Raw genomic sequence first — 18,195 nt, forward strand, 5'->3', positions numbered from 1 at the left:
CACAGCGGGGCAAGAACGGTGGCGATGCTACGGTTGCGAGGTGTGACGGGAAGGTCGTGGCGGTTGTGGTGAAGCGGCGTTGTGGTTGGTGGTTGATGTTGTGGTTGTGATCATGGCGGTTGGTCCAAAATAAAGATAGTAAAAGAAAAACGGCTATCCTGAAGAGTCGCAGCACGTATAAATGACATGTATTCCCACTAGACAACGGGTTTGGGCCTAACTACACATGCACTTACCGAGATACCTCACCTAAGGGACCTGAATGGTGGTTTGCGAATTTGGTAACCACAACAATATATATATATATATATATATATATATATATATATATATATATATATATATATATATATATATATATATATATATCGGGGTGTATTATGTGATACCGGTCGTCCGTCCGTCCGTTTGTCTGTCTGTCTGTCTGTCCGTCAGTTCCTGTCCGCACTCTAACTCCCAAAGTTTTCAACTTTCATGTTTCTTATTTGGTACATAGGTACAGACTGTGGAGACGGTGTGTCGCAACATACATTCATCATCTAAAGTGGTTGCCATGGCAACCAGGATGCTGTTTTCCATCCGTTCCTGTGCACACTCTAACTCCCAAAGTTTTCAACTTTCACGTTTCATCTTTGGTGCATAGGTACAGACTGTGGAGACGGTGTGTCGTGACATACGTTCGTCATCTGAAGTGGTTGCCATGGCAACCAGGATGCCGTTTTCCATGTAGTAGCACAATTCTGTATATACCTTCTTGTTCGGGCGTATATTGTGCTCACTTGTGCTCTTGTTACTGATTACAATATACAAATACATATATTGCTTTAAAATTATTTGGATCAGACTTCACTGCAATGCTTTATAAGAAATATTAATTATTATACTAGTCTTTTAAAAACGATAAATGTATAAACAGACGAGCATTGGGTGGCTTTGACACCAACTCTGGTTCAACTTTGCTTTCGGTGTGAAGCATGGGGATTTGCGATGGTGCGCCATCGACTTCTCTCTAGTTGAGTTTCAATTGAGTTTTATCAATTAAATGTTTGTTCTGCTGGTTCACAACAATGAATTGGTACTTCCAGCATTTTAGTCCGAATTACCTTCCAGTAAATGCAAGTTAAGATCCATGCGAAAGACGAGGCCGAGATGAAACAAGCACATTTTGATCTCATTCGGCAAACGCATGAAACATTGTTTTGTAAATTAAAAGCCACGTGCCTATATTCTATGTGCAAAATAAAAAAGACTGGTCACATTTCATATCGAACACCATGCTCATTTACTTGTTTGAGGTAAATTCCAAAATTTATATTTGAATTGGCTCTAAATGATGATTTCAGTCCAATCCGCTTTACAGTTCATTCAATTTTATGAGATGAAAACAAATACCGAACAAACAACTGAGGGTGAAATAAGATAATAACATAACGTTTTTCACAAGGGACAGCATGTTGACTCGGGTGAGAGAATCCTTGACTAGAAGCTTTACGTGACTTTCAAAATGACATGTTGTTGTTGTTCGTCTTTCGGCTGCTCCCGTTAGGGGTCGCCACAGCGGATCATCCGTGATGATCCGCATACTGATTTGGCACAGGTTTTACGCCGGATGCCCATCCTGACGCAACCTTGGTCGCCTCTTACGACACAGGGATAAGGATTGGGTTTCGCCATGATTCCGGGATGCCCTACACCCTCTCATAGCGTGGTCCAGCGCATAGCTCCCGTCCTCAAGCGATCCTCCAACCCAAGCCTCCGAGTAGCCGGATTACAGGCGCACGCCACTACGCCCGGTACTTTCAAAATGACATATGAATGCTAATTGAGGCTGTGTGTGTGTGTGTGTGTGTGTGTGTGTGTGTGTGTGTGTGTGTGTGTGTGTGTGTGTGTGTGTGTGTGTGTGTGTGTGTGTGTGTGTGTGTGTGTGTGTGTGTACGGTGACTCGGTTCAACTCGCCGGGCACTTTTAACCTGCCGTTACTCGTGTGAGATCTGTGATTAAAATCGTCTTTTAAACGTAATTTTCAGCATTTAGATGATAAAGTGACGAGTTGTATATGGTTAGCCATAATTGCTCTGTTCCTAAATGCAAGATGGACTCACAGAAATATCGGAACACAAGGAATATCTGTAGATGAGGAGTCAGGATCGTACCATTTCCTATTAATGCAATTAGCTAGCGGCATCAATGGTTATAACACACATATACACAAACATGAACGGACGCTTCTCCTTTCTCCAATAGATGCAAAAATATTGTAGAATTTCTCTTGTGGCCCTGGAGTGAAAGAAATAAAAAAAATGCATATGTATATTTATTTATAAAAGCACCCGTAGCCCACACAACTCCCACTCCCACCCTACCCCACCCCTCTCTTCCCAAACATGATTAATCGTAAATATCATCATTTTAAACTTACCCTGTGCATCGACAAGCCCCATATATGACCTTCCTATTGGTGTTAAGCAGCATGGAGGTTGGGGTAGAATGCCCGGCGCCGAACTTTCGGGCCTTTCACGGGCCTACATGGTCGGGAGTTTGCATTATGAGCAGCTGCCCATTCAACAAGCTGTGAAAGTTATCCAAGTCTTTCATTGTGCAGACACATAGCCCTTTCTCTCGGTATCTTTTCAAGCATTTTCAGGTTATTTCAGAAGCGCTGTGAGCCATTTTAGGTAAAACAATCTATGTCTAGCACAGGCAATATACTCTGATGGGGACATCGCCTCTGGATAACTCCGAGAGGACGGCATGTCCTTAAGAGACCATGTTCTCCAGTCACCCCAAAACCTCCCACAGGATCCCACGCCCAGAGTCGTGTTACCTTACGCAAAAGCCTGAGTGCGAGCGGGTACCATGCTGGCAGTTACATAACAAACCTTAGTCAATCAGCTGAGCGAAACAAACGTCACATAACCTCATCTGAGATTGAAATTGGATAACGAATCTGAGCTGGCCAACCACTTCAACAGTCTTATGCCACCATCACAATGAACAGAATAAGTCAGGACACAGTTGATTGAAGAAATGGCCTTTAGTGGCAGTAATAATAACGAGAGTTACAACGCTGCGCGTCAACAACTAACGGAACAGGAAGATTATCACTTCCTGCTCAGAAAATCAACTTCCGGCATCACATAGAAAACGATTCAGCACAAAAAACGTCGCTCTTCCGCATTAACCCTGCCCACAATTCACCCGGCAATCTCCGTCGACATCACACCCAACAATTAGTGTGACAGAAGACACAGGACAGAATAGCCAATTATATAACAGCGCGATGTCACCGCGCTGTAATAATAACAATTGATTGAGCCCTGAACAGAGTCCATAACTTTCCCAAGCTGCAAAGCTTCAAATCTCTGTCTTTCTATGCCCCTCCCTACCCTCTTTCCTTTACATCCTTCTCCACAGAGGCTCTGCCAAGAGCCTTTTGTAGATCTGCAAAAGCCCCCTGTGCTCGAGGCTGCCCCCCACCCCTCATCCTTTGGAGAAGCCATCCTCAAGCTGGGTCTTGACGCGACATCCTTTTGTCGGCGCTCACGAAACCTGCACGGAGTGGCCTTCGGGGTGCTCGTGAAGAGAATTGGCTCATTGACCTCTGGTTTTGCTGCAATATTTTGTCACAGACGTTCATGAAGTGGGTCAAAACGGTTTTGGGGGGCTGCGAGGAAAAGCTGTTCATGTATGAGGAAAATATGGGGCAGATGGTTTGTGGAAAAGAATGTGGAACGAGAATAATGAAAGTTGGAATTTCTAATTACACAATCACAGAACAGATCTATCAACACGGACTTTAGACTCCTTTGAGACTCCTCAAAACAACAATACTTGATAATGCCCTGAACACTGGCATTTCCTGGGGGTTCTGTGCATGTGCGCTGAGCATTCTGAGCTGGAGTACTTAATGTTGAAAGTGTTTTATTCTCTAGTTTAGTCAAGATTAAAACTGTTGCTCTGGTATGTTGCTTGCCATACCTGCTGCATCACGAATAATTCACCCATTGGAGTGGGTGTTAAGCCAGCACTGTCCTGTCTGCGATCTTCGAGTTATCTAAGGTAACAAAATGTTTACAAATAGTAGGCCTTGAGGTTGGTGCTATCGTGACATCTAACCTGTCACTAGATTAAAAGAGAGATTTCCACAAACAATTTCACTTGTGATAAATCAGACAGTATCAAGAAGCCTCAAATAAGATTTGAGTTATATCAACTACTTCTTTAATTGCCTCATTTATTCTTACCTTCTTGTAGGGTCAGCTGGGGAATGTTTTTGGGCCAAGTCTTTCATGAACCAGCTGGTCAGGCCTGACATTTGACTGAATGTTGCAGAAATTTGTAATTTGGTCCTGGTGCCAGCGATAACTCACCACTTCACGAAAGACTGTAAGATCTTTGATGTCCACCAACGACTAGTGCTCGCAGAATTCCTGAATTCGGGCTTAAAATTCCTCTGATTGATGGCACACACATTGAAGTACATTGACATTATTTACTTGCATCCGAAACACCAGGGAAATAATTTAGAGCTGGGCCGAGATTTGAACCCTGACTAGATAGTTAAATGGTGAGTGCGCGTCACTCCAAGCTACCGTGTCAGCTCTATTTGAATCGTATGTACAGGATATAATATAATATATAATTCATTAGGCAATGTGATTCTTATGATGTCGAATTTAAACGTATTGTCGATTCTGTTTTTCAGAATTAAATTAGCATTGCTTTCTTTCGCTCCATATTGTTTTCCAGGTGACAGTACTGGATAATGTATTTTGAAGGACATAAGATGAACAAAAATCATGCATCTTTTGGATTGGAGATGAGAGCTGAATATTCAGGTTTGTTGGCCCTTGTACCTTATTTTTAAATAGTTTTTCCAGTAAATATTTTATTAAAGATAAATTGATTTGGCTTTTCTGATTTAAACAAAATTAGTTTAATTTCTCGACACTTTCAAACTTGAAATACCCCATGGTCTCAAGCTTCTGTTTACTGCATATCCCAATATGGTCCAAGCTTGCTGCTTATGTGGGGTGGATGACAATCAACACCCTGTGCTTTGCCCTGAAACAAGAGAAAAATCCACAACAAATGTAGTCAATCCACTATCCGGATGCCATTTTGTGGAGTTAGGAGCGAGAAAATCATCAGCAGCAGGCCCTTTAAATCGGCCCATGACGATTGTTGTGTGGAGCCATTATGACACTCTATTTGGTAATGCTTGTAGCCATTAACTGGCTAACCTATTGTGACTAGAATATTTAAGAGTAGCACTTGTAACTTTGCTGTTAAAAGCAAAAATTAACATATTCATTTTAACAAGCAATGGATTAACAGTAACATAACATAGATATAATGATGGATGATTGTGCAGTTGAAAATAGGAATGATCCTGCGAGTGTGGGAAAAGCATCTCAGAAAATTGTGAAGCCAAGCTTGATCGACCGTCTGTTACAACTGCCTCACATTGACACAAAGGAGGAGCCGACATGCCTTGTACGCTGTGATCCTGGAAAATCATGCAGCTGCTCGACCACCATCCCAACTTTCCCCTTCGCCATTAGCAGCTGGGCTCTGTGTGTCCGGCTCAAGAAGCAATCACCTCGTGATGAACCTCTGGTAGGCCTCTGTCTGGTGGGTTTTGTTGGGAATGTCTTTTGCAAGATTAGGCAAACATTTATACATTTATACCTACTGGATATAAGTATGTTCTTCAGTCCATCTGCAAATATGCCAAAGCAAAGATGCAGAAAATACATTTGGATTCCAAAAGATCATGCTGTAGGAGTCACTTTTAATGATGGAGACTGCAAATATCAGACAGACGCATTGTTGCAGATAAGAAAGAAGGAATTAGGGATGTATAGTATTCAGTGTTCAGCACAGAGGTTTACATTTTTTTAACCTTATGTGCATGCTTTCCAGATAAGATCTCAAATTCCGACTGAACAAGTCAATTTGCGATGCATGGACAGCCAGCCAGACTCAAAGGGCTTATCAAGGACAGTGCGCTCAGCCAATGCTGTACCACGACACGTGCCAACCACAAAGGTGTTTCAAAAAGTTGCCTTATGCATTTGTATCCTAAACATCGTTCGCAATTTCAACCAATTTTAATGATGTACACATTTACTATATCCATTATTCTCAAACAGACAGAATCGAGTGACAGTTGGCAGCTGATGAGGCCACCTGTCCAGTGCAAACCAGACATGCGTAGACTATCACATTCAAACTTTCCAAGAGGCAAGTCATTCCCAACGACCAAAGATGTAATCAAAGCAGATATTCGTGATCCACTGGAAATTATTCAAGTTATTCGTGAAAACGAGCACCTGGGTTTTTTTTACCTGAACCCAGCAGTTCCACGTTCTTCCGCCAACTGTGACCTGCTTGATCTCAGGTAATCTTAAGGAATGCATTTCAATTTTCTTTAACGCATTGCATAATAATGTTTGCTTGTTAAAATATCTCATACTCATGATTAATGTACTTTAATGCTGTCATGGGTTATTACTTTAGCATTATCACAGCCTTCAGACTTAAAGGCAGCGTTTGGATATACTATGTATGTGTGAATATGTACATATATATATATATATATATATATATATATATATATATATATATATATATATATATATATATATATATGTGTATCTATTATAATATCAAGCTTGCACACTAAAAACTCGGCTCGCCGTCACACGAAACCGATGAAATTGCTGTGGCACTTAGCTGATATGCCGACAATGTTTGGGAAGTCTTGGCGTTCCATAGTACCACTTGCATTTTGCACAATGCGTATTTTTGTCTTTCCCCGTGTACGGTCTGTCGTCTGCTACCAGCTATGTTGTACTGCTATCCCATGCATGTGCACGGGTATCGCTAGTATATATATATATATATATATATATATATATATATATATATATATATATATATATATATATATATATATATATATATATATATATATATATATATATATATATATATATATATATATATACATATATATATATATATATATATATATATATATATATATATATATATATATATATATATATATATATATATATATATATATATATATATATATATATATATATATATATATATATATATATATATATATATATATATATATATATATATATATAGTATTTTTGTCACACTCGTCCCACACAGGAATTTATTCCTGTTTATTAAATTTCTATGAGGTTCATCTCCAATGTTTTCACACTCACACACACATACACACAAACACATAAACGAGGTCCACCGAGCAGGCACGTAAGACATCTGCCATTATAGAGATTGCATTGTTTTTGTGAAAAAGTTGTGAGGATATCCAAAGACTGAATAGATCAATGGGCTGTCACTGTGTAAGTGATGAGGTCCTTGGGTTTGAGTTCCTGGTTTTAGTTAGAATTTTTTTTCACACTTGCCCACAGGAATTTATTGCTGTTTCCTCAAAAAAAAAATGCCATTTTAAACTTCCCTTAAAATTGCTTTTCTAACAGCATAATATATCCTAAGTGTATATTTTTGGAAATATAGGACAGAATTTATTTTATAACCGAGTTTAGAAATATGACCTCATTACCTGGGGTGTTCACAAAGTTATTCAAACGAGATACAGCACTCATATCATTCCAAGATGCCAACGTTTTCTCCCGTTTCATCAATGTGTCAGTATATATTCGTGGAAGGGATATATTATTTCTTACCACTTATATACAGTATGCTTGTATGTTGAAAATTTTTTAATAAAACGTTGGCATCTTGATAAAACATTTTGAATGCCACTGTACACTATACAAGCAAGGTCCCCATCCACAAAAAACATTTTGTTGTGGTACTTTTACTTATGAGTTATTATACTTCTGAACTGATCGATTACCATGACATTAAAAATATTAAATATACCTCCTCTCGTCATTCTCAGGACTGGTGGGAGACTATAGAGGTATTTGCTCTTACCTTTGAGCATTTATAACCTGGGTTCGAATCTTGAACCAGCAATAAACTGTCACCCTGTATTTTGGCATTCATGGTGATACATCAATGTGTGTGCACCATTCATCGGAATGATGTCAAGCCAGAGGACCCGTTTGTATGCGCTGGTCATTGGTGGGTGTTAAACATGCCAAGGTGTCTTTCGTGGAGAGCAGGCGAGTTATTGCCGGCAGATCCTGAAAAAAATTGCAAATTTACACACCATCAGTCGAACATCAGTCCTGGAAATCTGGTTCATGAAACACTTAAGCCAAAAACGTTTCCTGACCAACCCCACAAGAAGGTGAGAATTATTGTGGGGTATATCACAAAATAGGGGCTGTTGAAGAAGTTAGAGGATGACTGATAGTATTTCTTGTAAACTTTCCTCATCCAATCCTCTCTGCACAACAGAGTTAACAAGGGAATTTTCATTGTGTAGGATTGTGGAATACAAAAACGTCGACCTTAACAACTACTACACGGTCAGTGAACACGGATTTCTACGCTATCACCATGGAGATATGGAATTCACTTCGCTGGAACGGTGGCTGCAGGAGTATCGCTGCCATTGTCACCTGCGACAAGTTCCATTTTTCAAACTTTTCTGCCTGTCGAAGCCATTTGTCTTGTGGCACAAAAATGTCCGGCACAATAAGTTCATAATTTCTCGACGTAGTCTTAAAAACAACCTCTTCATGTTAAATGTGGTGAGCATTTTTCATTCACCAAAGTCCACGTTAATTAATCATTTTGCAGTTCAGAAAGGTGAAATTAATGAATTTTTAAATGTTTTTAAGAGATGGATCTAGTATTTAAACATTGTCGGCAGTGTTGGAGTGGGAGGATGGGGATGGAGGGAGGGAGTGGGGGTGGGTCCCAAAAAGTGACCAAAACAATTGTGGTAATTAAAAAGTGTCAATCAATAGGTGGGGGTGAAGCTTGATGTTGGCTTATTGGTTAGGATGTCTGGCTTGGGATCTTAGGGTCCTGCGTTAGAGCCCTGTTGGCTGCTGAATTAACACCAGGTGTGGTTGACTCAACCTGTCATCATTCTGAAGTTGGCAAAATGAGTACCAGTGTATTGGGATGATTGAGCCATTCGAGTATCCTGCGTTGGAGTGGCGAACCATCCAGGATTGTGCCCAATAGTACAGGAGACTGCTTCGGCAGCACCAATGCTCTGTACAGAGTATAGTTCCGATGGATCGATGGATAGGAGGTAGAAGGTAGATAATATAGAGGGGGGGGGGTTAAGATTCAGGCAGGTCTTGTTACTTTAATAGGTTGGGTAAAAGATTGGCAGATGCAGTTTAACATAATGAAATGTAAGGTGCTGGGTGCTGGGGATGGGTAAAATAATGAAAATACACCGATAGATTACATGATGCAAGGGGCAATCTTGGAGCGTGTCACACCGGAGAAGGATCTGGGGGTTGTAATAGATACGGGAGATAAGCAGGCAGCACAGTGACAGGCGGCTATTGGTACAGCTAACGGGGCTTTCGGTTATATTCGTTGGGGGATAAATTATCAATGACACGAGGTAGAGTTAACAGTGTGTAGGAATTTAGCGAGGCCTCATCTAGAATATTGTGTGCAGTTTTGGTCACTACATACAGTAGTTGTCATTGAGAGAATTCAGCTTAGGACAACAAGATTGATTCCGGGCCTCGCTTGACGAAGCGATGAGGAGTGGCTGAAGGAGACAGGACTTTATACATTAGAAAGGAGGCAATTCGAGGGGATTTTATTGAGATGTGTAAAATAATGAAGGGTGTCGATAAAATAAGTGCAGAATAATTTTTCAGCAGAATAGACAGCGATAGGACCAGGAGGCATAGCCTCAGAGTACAAAATAGAAGTTAGGATAGTAACAAGGCAGGGGTCTTTCAGTCAGAGTGTATTTAATGCACGGAACAGTCTCCCGAGAAAGGTAGTGGCAGCAGAAATAGTAGATGGGTTTAAAGTGGAGTTAGATAGGTAGTGAGAAGCAGAGGGCTACAGAGATATTTGGTAGTTATTACAGGTCGCATGCTTGTGTATGGGTGATAGTATCTGGTGTTGGTATGGTGTAACACAGGCATGATCAATGGCCTCCTGCACCAAAGCTCCTTGTTATTTTTACAATCTGTGATATGACCACAAATATACGGATTACATATATATTAGTATCTGGTAGCTGGTCCTTTGGCATCATACGGTGCTCGAACTTGTGAAATAATCGAATCAATGATTTTCTGTGTGGCAAGCTGATGCAGATTTTACAAAAGGTGGAGTATATTTTTTAGTTTTTAAAATAAAGTTTCTTTATCATCAGGGGTGTTCATTTTATTCTGGTAAGGCACTGTGTAATACAACTAGAACGGCACTCGGTCGAGCGCATACCTCCATCAGGCTGAACAGTTTACATTTTGTATCCCACTGATAGGCTGGATCTGCTTCTGGACCTTAATCAAAATCGAATTGGCTTGTTCCTGTCTCCTACCCAACTCATCCACCAAGTTTTGTCATAATATGTCCATAACTTTTTGAGACATTGTGCCATATATCGTTTTTGGCACTATCTCTCAATTGTGAAGAATCCCTTGGAAAAATTTTTGAAAATCATCTTATCCCCATCATCACCAGAATCGAATCAATTCGTCCTTGTCACACACCCAACCTGTCCACCAAGTTTCATCCGAATATGTGCATAACTGTTTGAGATACCCTGCTCACAGACAGACAAACAGGTGTGAAGACATAACCTCCATCCACCTTAGGTGGCAGAGGTAATTATACATACCCGAAACAGACCTCTACATTTAGTGGAAATATTTACATTTTGGTGATCTTTTGTTTCACTCCTTTAAACTTACTTTTATAAACACCTGGCCTGCCAGAACTGTTCATCGAAGACAATATTACAGCCGGCTTTCCCCAACACCCCCTCCTCCTGAAATATGTCTCTGATTATTGATATGTTGCTGGTCTTGTATACCTTGTTTGTACTTTAACTCATTAGTAGGTAATTATTGGCCTTCAGAAGGTATGAATGCTCGAAATCAGTTGTCCTGCTTTCATTACGTTATTTGAAAGTTTCTAACACGTTTTAATTGTTATTGCCTTGATGAGAAAAGGTCCTCTGGCCAGCTTTACTGCGAATGAGACAAAAGTGTTGTGAAATTGGAGAAATTGATCAGGTGACCTTCCTTGCTGTTCACATTCCTTACAAACTCGCTGATGTTTAATAATTGTAACTTGAATGGATGAAAATGCACAGCAGTTTGGTTTTTTTTAAATTCGCTAACAATACATTTTTTTTCAATGAGCAGGTGAAAAATTGTCCAGAGAAGTTCCATGATTTCGTGAACGACATGGTGACTTCAGCTTTCCCAGCAACGTTTCTTGATTCTGCCTTCACACTTGATGAATTCGTTTATCAACAGGGATTGACAGGTGTGTACATTTATGCAGCACATCCCTTGATGGATGTAATCCTTATCCCGCAATAAAATGTTGGGTCTCCTACTGGCTGTGCATAACTGTGACTGCTTATATCTTCAAATGTGACTGCTTATATCTTTGTTTTAATACAATATTCGGTTAGAGGATGAGCTCTTGGTGTCCCTGTTAAAAAAGTTTGGTCGCTTCAAACCTGAAATGTTGTACTTCAACCACCAGGCAAACACATTTTACTTCAAACCTGAAATGTTGATTTTAATTGACGAAACGAAGATACCTTGGACGGCTTTTTAATAAATATTACCTGAATATTATGAGGTATTCAAAATGCTATTGGAACTAAATACTCACAGGAGTCCAGGAAAGCAAGGTTTAATGTTTTTAAAAATACATGTATAGGTAATAAGGAAATTTTTAAGGAAATCCACTCATATATTGGAAAATAAAAATAAAAGTTCCTTTATCCTCTGGACACACTTAACTTGCTCATTTATCAAGTGCTCTGCATATAGATCGTTGGACACTGAAAGCCGGGGTGGGATTTGTGAAATTTCCAGTGGGGGGATAAAATTTACAGATGTCATGGCAAGCCTTACTACAACTATGACATGATAAAAACAGTTAAGATAATCAATGCATAATGCATTTATTTTGTCATTACCTCCACCACCGAAGGTGTAGGAGGTTATGTTTTCACCCCTGTATGTTTATTTGTTTGTTTGTGAACAGGATAGCTTAAAAAGTTGTGGATGTATTCGGACGAATTTTGGTTCAGAGGGTGGGTGTGTGACAAGAACGAATTGTTTAGTTTTTGGTGAAGAACCGGATCAGGATACTAGAACTTAAAAAAATCTTAAAGTGATTCTTCACCATTGAGCGACGGAGCCAAAAACGAATATATAGCATGATATTTCAAAAGTTTATGGACGGATTTGGGCGAAACTTGGTGGACAGGTTGGTTGGGTGACAAGAACAAGCCAATTATATTATGGTTCAGGTCCGAATCCAGATCCGGCCTATCAGTGGGATACGAAATGTAAACTGTTAAACCTGGTGGAGGTATGTGCTCTACCAAGTACCTTTCTAGCTTCAATCATGTTACTATGATGTCCTGCTGATCTTGTACTGTTTGTGTGATTTGAACGAGCGTTATTTTGAAATCAGTTCGCTCAAAAGGGATGCAGCATTAATTAATCATTTAAAATGTCAGACATTAAAATTATACAAACTCAATAACCATCAATACAAAATATTTTAATGAGTGGGAGGAAAGAAATTTATCCATTTAAACTTAAAGTGCAGTTTAAAAGGTGCAGGATTAAAAAATAAAAGAAGTATAGCCAGGGAAATCCCCCATCATCCTCTTCCCCCCCCCCCTATCCAATTGCTCTGTATGTGAAGCATTTAAAAGTTCTTGGAAGGAAATACTCACAATATCCCAAGATATGGCCAACATATTATCATTGTACAACCATCTATGCCAATAACACTGATAAATGAGGGCAAGTTATGTGTGTCCAGCTGACGCAGGAACCTCACCATCAAAGCACATATTCTGAGCATTTTAAAAGTGCTTCTTTAAAAGGAAGTTGGTTGTGTAAGAGTTTCACTTGTATTTTACCAGAAATGGAGTCAAGATTGATCAGAGCTGCGACATTGGCCTATTCCAGACCTGGACATCACAGTCATCGAACTAAGAAAACAGCCTCTGCCAAGCAAGCCACCAATATAATTGTCACTCCCAGACTCATACGGTGGGCAATATTGGATTGATCATTATTTACATACGAGAAAAATAACTTTTAAACGTTTACGGAAATTAGATGCAGGTACATGGTCTACAACATGCACGTATCACTTTTTGACTTTGAAACTTCTACAACTTTTTGCTCATCAATGCTCTTTCAGACGCTATGTCAGACAGGATTGTGCAGAGGTAACTTCAGCTGTCGAGTCTAGGTTTGATTCCTGATCTGACAATAAACTGTTGGATCGGTGCTTTGCAGGCAGGGCATTGCATCACAAAGAGTGTGGATGTTAAGCTGGATGGATGTTAAGCTGGGCATCCCTTCTGCTAGCATTAATTGGTGAATGTTAAAGATACACGATGTCTTTTGCGAAGAGTCAGCTTGTTATCGTCGACACCCTGCACAAATCCTGCCTCAATCAGGAATACAGGATTTTACAAATGACGTATGAATTGCTAATGCGGCCTTTCACGCATGCGCTGTGTGTGCGTTTTCAGGGACTCGGTTGTTCTAGCACAGGCGGTTTTAACCTTCCATCGATAGTACAAAATTTTCATCATTTAAACAAAACAGTGGCAATTTCAAGATGGTTTACCATGATTGTTGTGTTTCCAGATGCAAATATGACACAAAAATATATAGAAATACAAAAAAATATCTGTGGACGAGAGGTGTCGAGTTGCTACAATTTCCTGTCAATGCAAGCGAGTGGTGGCAAACACACACACACACACACACACACACACACACACACACACACACACACACACACACACACACACACACACGCTTCTCCTTTTAGCAATAGATGCAAAAATCTACATAATACAAATTTTCTTGCGGTGCCTGAACCAAACAAACAATATATTTATAACAGCCCTCACAGCTCCCACCCCCCCCACCTCCCTCCCAACATGATTAATAATAAAATCATAAATTTAAAGGTTTATTTTAAACTTACCCTGTTCATTCACAAGCCCCAGCTATGACCTGCCTATCAATTTTCAGAATCACCCAAACGAGACATGGTGTCTCCATCCAACTCTTAAGGCCCAGTCACACCTTGTCGTTTTAGCCAGCAATGGCAACATATCAAAATGTATGTAAAATGCTGGCTTACGCTGAACTTTTGATGTTTTTTTTTAAAGATTCGGACGTATTCAAATTGAGTTGATCGAATGCATAACATGTTAGTAACGGACACAGAACGTTTCGTTGTCTTATAGATAACTTATACCAACGAATGCTTAGCCTGTTGTCGTCGTTCACAACCTATGCCCAACGATAGTCTAACTTATGCATAGCGTGCTGCACGTATCGCCGACGATCACGTGGCGTAGCTTATTAAAAGGCTGCCACACAATGATTCAAATCATAACCGCCGGAGAAATGGAAGTGTCAACATCGCAGTCACACCTTGGCGATCTTGCCAGCGTATGCCAACCTCTGAAAAATGCGTCTAAAACGCTGGCACACGTCGAATACAGTATGGGTACGTTTGGTATGCGTGAATAGAACGCTAGAGTAAGCTATCATACGTCGTAGTAAGTGGAGTACGTCTTGTACTTTTAAACGTGTTAAACATTTTACGACGTGCTTGCCGTATGCCTCACACGTTCCGCATGCGATGGGAATAAGTTGTACGCACGATATGCGATCGTTGGCACACATCGACAACAGTTACTTGTAAGTTACTCATAAGTCGAAACACGTCAATGTAATGGTTAGCGTCAGTGTTCCAGACTCCATGGTTTTTAGGTCATCTCTATCATCTCAGTAGAGATGACCTAATAACCTCAGTCTCGAAGTCCGTCCGTACGTACGTCCCTCCGACCGTCCGTCCGTCCACAATCAAACCGAGTGGAGACAAATAACCAAGAGTGGAATGGATAGAGGTCGATGAGACATGCACAACGATATAACTCTCAAGGTCGGCTAAGGTCACGGTCAACGTCACGAGGCTGTCAAAGTTGCGAAAATCGTCGATTTCAAATCGTATCTCCTCCCTCATTTATCAAGAGAGATCAAATGTTGAGTGATTCAGATACTATGGACTATTATCTAAATTCCAGAACACGAGCCATTTTTTTGAAATTTGCTCTCGTTCCGATTTTATAGCTCTTCAAACTTCGCTCTGATTCCCCGTATGGGCCGTTCATAAAGTACGTACATACAAAAAAAAGTATTAAATTAAGAACTGGAACTCTCCGAGACAAATATTACATTTGAAGCTTTTGTCAGATTTAACTAAAACAATGGAACACAAGTTTATATGCACACTTACTTTCATTTGTGACATTAACATTGTTTTGAATGTCAATTTGTACTTTTATTTTCATAAATGACGTGCTGTGATATTAAAAGAAAAAGGTAAATTACACCGCTAGGGACTGCATCGTCATGGCTTACAAACATCGGTTCATAAGGAACTGCTGGCTTTGCAAGCGATTAGCGATGTATGAGGGGGTGGGTGGGTGGTCACTGGCTTGCATACAGAGGGGGGTGGGTGGTTTCGAAACCCGGAAGTAAGAGCGTACGTACTTTATGAACTGCCCCTATTCCAGTCTGGCGCAGAGTTACTTTCGACCTCTGGCAGAGATGACCGGCACTCCCTCTTGGGGGTATTTTTCTTTTCTTCGGTATGACGGTGATGTTGACAGTTTGATTTCTATTGCGGTTATAATATAATTAATAGGCTGCCGCTAAACGATTTAAATCATAACCACACTAGAAATCGAAGTGTCAACATCACTGTCATACCGAAGAAAAAAACCCCCAAAAACCAGGGAGTCTGGAACACTGACGCTAACCATTACCTTGACGTGTTTCGACTTATGAGTACCTTACAAGTAACGTGTGTGGATGTGTGTCAACTATCGCGTAACGTGCCTACAACATGTTACTCATAGGTTAGAAATAAGTTTCGGGTACGCTAAACAATACCTCGACGTGTTTCGACTTATGATTAACTTACAATTAACGTGTGTCAACGTGTGTCAACGATCGCATAACGTGCCTACAACTTATGGCCAGCGTCGCGGAACTTGTGAGTCATACGCCGGCATAAGTCGTAAAATTTCAAGCATGCTAAAATTAGAGGAGAACCGCAAAGTACAACGATGAAAGCCAGCGTACTACGACGTATGGCAGTGTTTTTCAGTGTGCTCTCAATGTTTCCAAAACTTACCCATAACGTATTCGACGTGTGCCAGGGTTTTAGACAAATTTTTCAAAAATCGGCACAAGCTGGCTAAAACTTCAACGTGTGACTGGGCCTTAAGTCCAACTCATTTGTTGAGTAGAGGCATGCCTGAGTTTTATTTCAGGTACTTTTCCAAGTATTATCGGCTTCAGAGCCATTTTAGGTCACATTCCTTCCCGAGCATGCACAATAACAGTTCAAACAATAACAGCCTCAAAGATCACTATTTGTAGGAGTTTCTGCGCATGCGCTTGGAGCATTCTGTGGTGGTGGATTACGTCATTTCGAAAGTTCTGTATTTGTGCTGGGTTCTGGTGAATGTCAAGTCTGGCCAGCCGGTTCAGGAAGAGATTTGGAACAATTTATTTTACCTTTTGGCACAGACCACACAAGAGGGGGATTCATTGAGGCCCATTCGACAAGTAATAGTAGAGACTCATCGCTACTCTTCATTTGCAGCTTCTTGCGCCTGGCTGAATATGTGGCTCAGAATACGCTGCTTGGCCACGAACATCCTGCAACGACACCATCATCCTCATACTGCAGCACCAAAACATCATTTTGGGAAGACTCTTCCTGACAAGGGCGCCGAGGCTTGGTTAACTTCACCATCAAAATAGTACTGAAGCTGATTGAGGCTGTAAGCACACCATACTTCTTGACTCCACAACTGGAACGTGCACACAGGAAACTTTAAGTTTACAACGATATTCATTAAACGTATCCACATCTTGCATTGTTTTTGTTTTTTTTCTGCATTTGTGCAAGAGTAAGAATATTTTGTTTACTCGAGGGGCACTCGGTGGAACGCATACCTCTGTCACACAATGCCTGATCCATGAGAACATATCGGGCCCAATACATTTTTGAAATATCTTGCTATACAGAACTATATCGTTTTTGGCCCTATCTCTCAATGGTGGAGAATCACTTTCAAAATTAAATAACTCTCATATCCAGATCCGGATCCTCACCTTCACCATAATATAATCAATTCTTCGTTGTCGCACGCCCAACCTGTCCACCAAGTTTCATCTGAATTCGTCCACAACTTTTTGAGATATCGTGCTATTATCAGTTTCGCCCTATCTGTCAATGGTGAAGAATCACTTAAAAATTCTAGTAGTCGGATCCGGATTCGGATCTTCACCAAATTCTAACATGTTCGTCCTTGTCACACACCGAACCTGTCCACAAAATTTAATCTGGATCCATCCACAACTTTTTGAGATATCCTGTACAAAGACAAACAGACAGACAGGTGTGAAGACATAACCTCCTTCACCTTCGGAGGCAGAGCTAATAAATAGTATAAAATAATATACGTCCTTATAATTCTTAAGATATTTAGTGTTAATCTATACCATAAGTTAATTTCACCAGGTGTGAAAACAAATGTCAGGGTAAACAGAGCGGATGTTTTTTTTCAACTAATAAAGATGTAAATAACTCCATTTAAGTTTTGTTTTACTTCTCAACTTAACTCTCGACATTGTTCCCTTTTGTGGGGAAAAATGACAAAACCAAAAAGCTTGTCACCGTTTTCTGCGACATCAATTTACGTGTTATGTATGTGGGGTTCAGGTTGAGAGCAAGTGGAGTTACGAGCGATGGGGGAGTGGGGGGAAGGGGCTGGATAAGTTCTAAAAAGGATGGACATTGATATGATATGATATAATGGTCAGGGTGGAGATTTGTAGTGGTTGCTTTTGTTGAGGTTGGGTGAGGTAGATTGGGGGCGGGGGGGGGGGTGCAGGGAAGTGTGTGGGTCATGCTAGGGTGTGGAGAAGGTGT

General features: G+C 40.4%; 1 protein-coding gene and 1 pseudogene across 8 annotated transcripts in view; one reads left to right on the forward strand and one right to left on the reverse strand.

Annotated features, from left to right (window-relative positions):
- LOC147015466 (uncharacterized) overlaps positions 1-17,135 on the forward strand; it is a 25,113-nt gene extending 7,978 nt beyond the window's left edge. For 7 of the 8 annotated variants that reach the window (XM_085850251.1, XM_085850255.1, XM_085850252.1 and 4 more), the window contains 9 exons: positions 4,750-4,838; positions 5,375-5,619; positions 5,926-6,051; positions 6,156-6,403; positions 8,447-8,714; positions 11,127-11,189; positions 11,322-11,445; positions 13,076-13,205; positions 16,861-17,135. In XM_085850251.1, coding sequence (XP_085706377.1) covers positions 4,766-4,838; positions 5,375-5,619; positions 5,926-6,051; positions 6,156-6,403; positions 8,447-8,714; positions 11,127-11,189; positions 11,322-11,445; positions 13,076-13,205; positions 16,861-16,981 — 1,398 coding nt within the window. In that variant the 5' untranslated portion in view covers positions 4,750-4,765 and the 3' untranslated portion in view covers positions 16,982-17,135. Of the gene's footprint in view, positions 1-1,546; positions 1,794-4,749; positions 4,839-5,374; positions 5,620-5,925; positions 6,052-6,155; positions 6,404-8,446; positions 8,715-11,126; positions 11,190-11,321; positions 11,446-13,075; positions 13,206-16,860 lie in introns of all 8 variants that reach the window. The other variant, XM_085850250.1, reaches the window with a different exon arrangement.
- Positions 1,655-1,795, reverse strand: LOC147015467 (signal recognition particle RNA; annotated as a pseudogene).
- Positions 17,136-18,195: the final 1,060 nt, after the last annotated feature.

This window comes from Eptatretus burgeri, chromosome 12 (assembly GCF_056783735.1).
Source record: "Eptatretus burgeri isolate ZD-2024b chromosome 12, Ebu_testis_v1, whole genome shotgun sequence".
Lineage (NCBI taxonomy): Eukaryota > Metazoa > Chordata > Myxini > Myxiniformes > Myxinidae > Eptatretus > Eptatretus burgeri.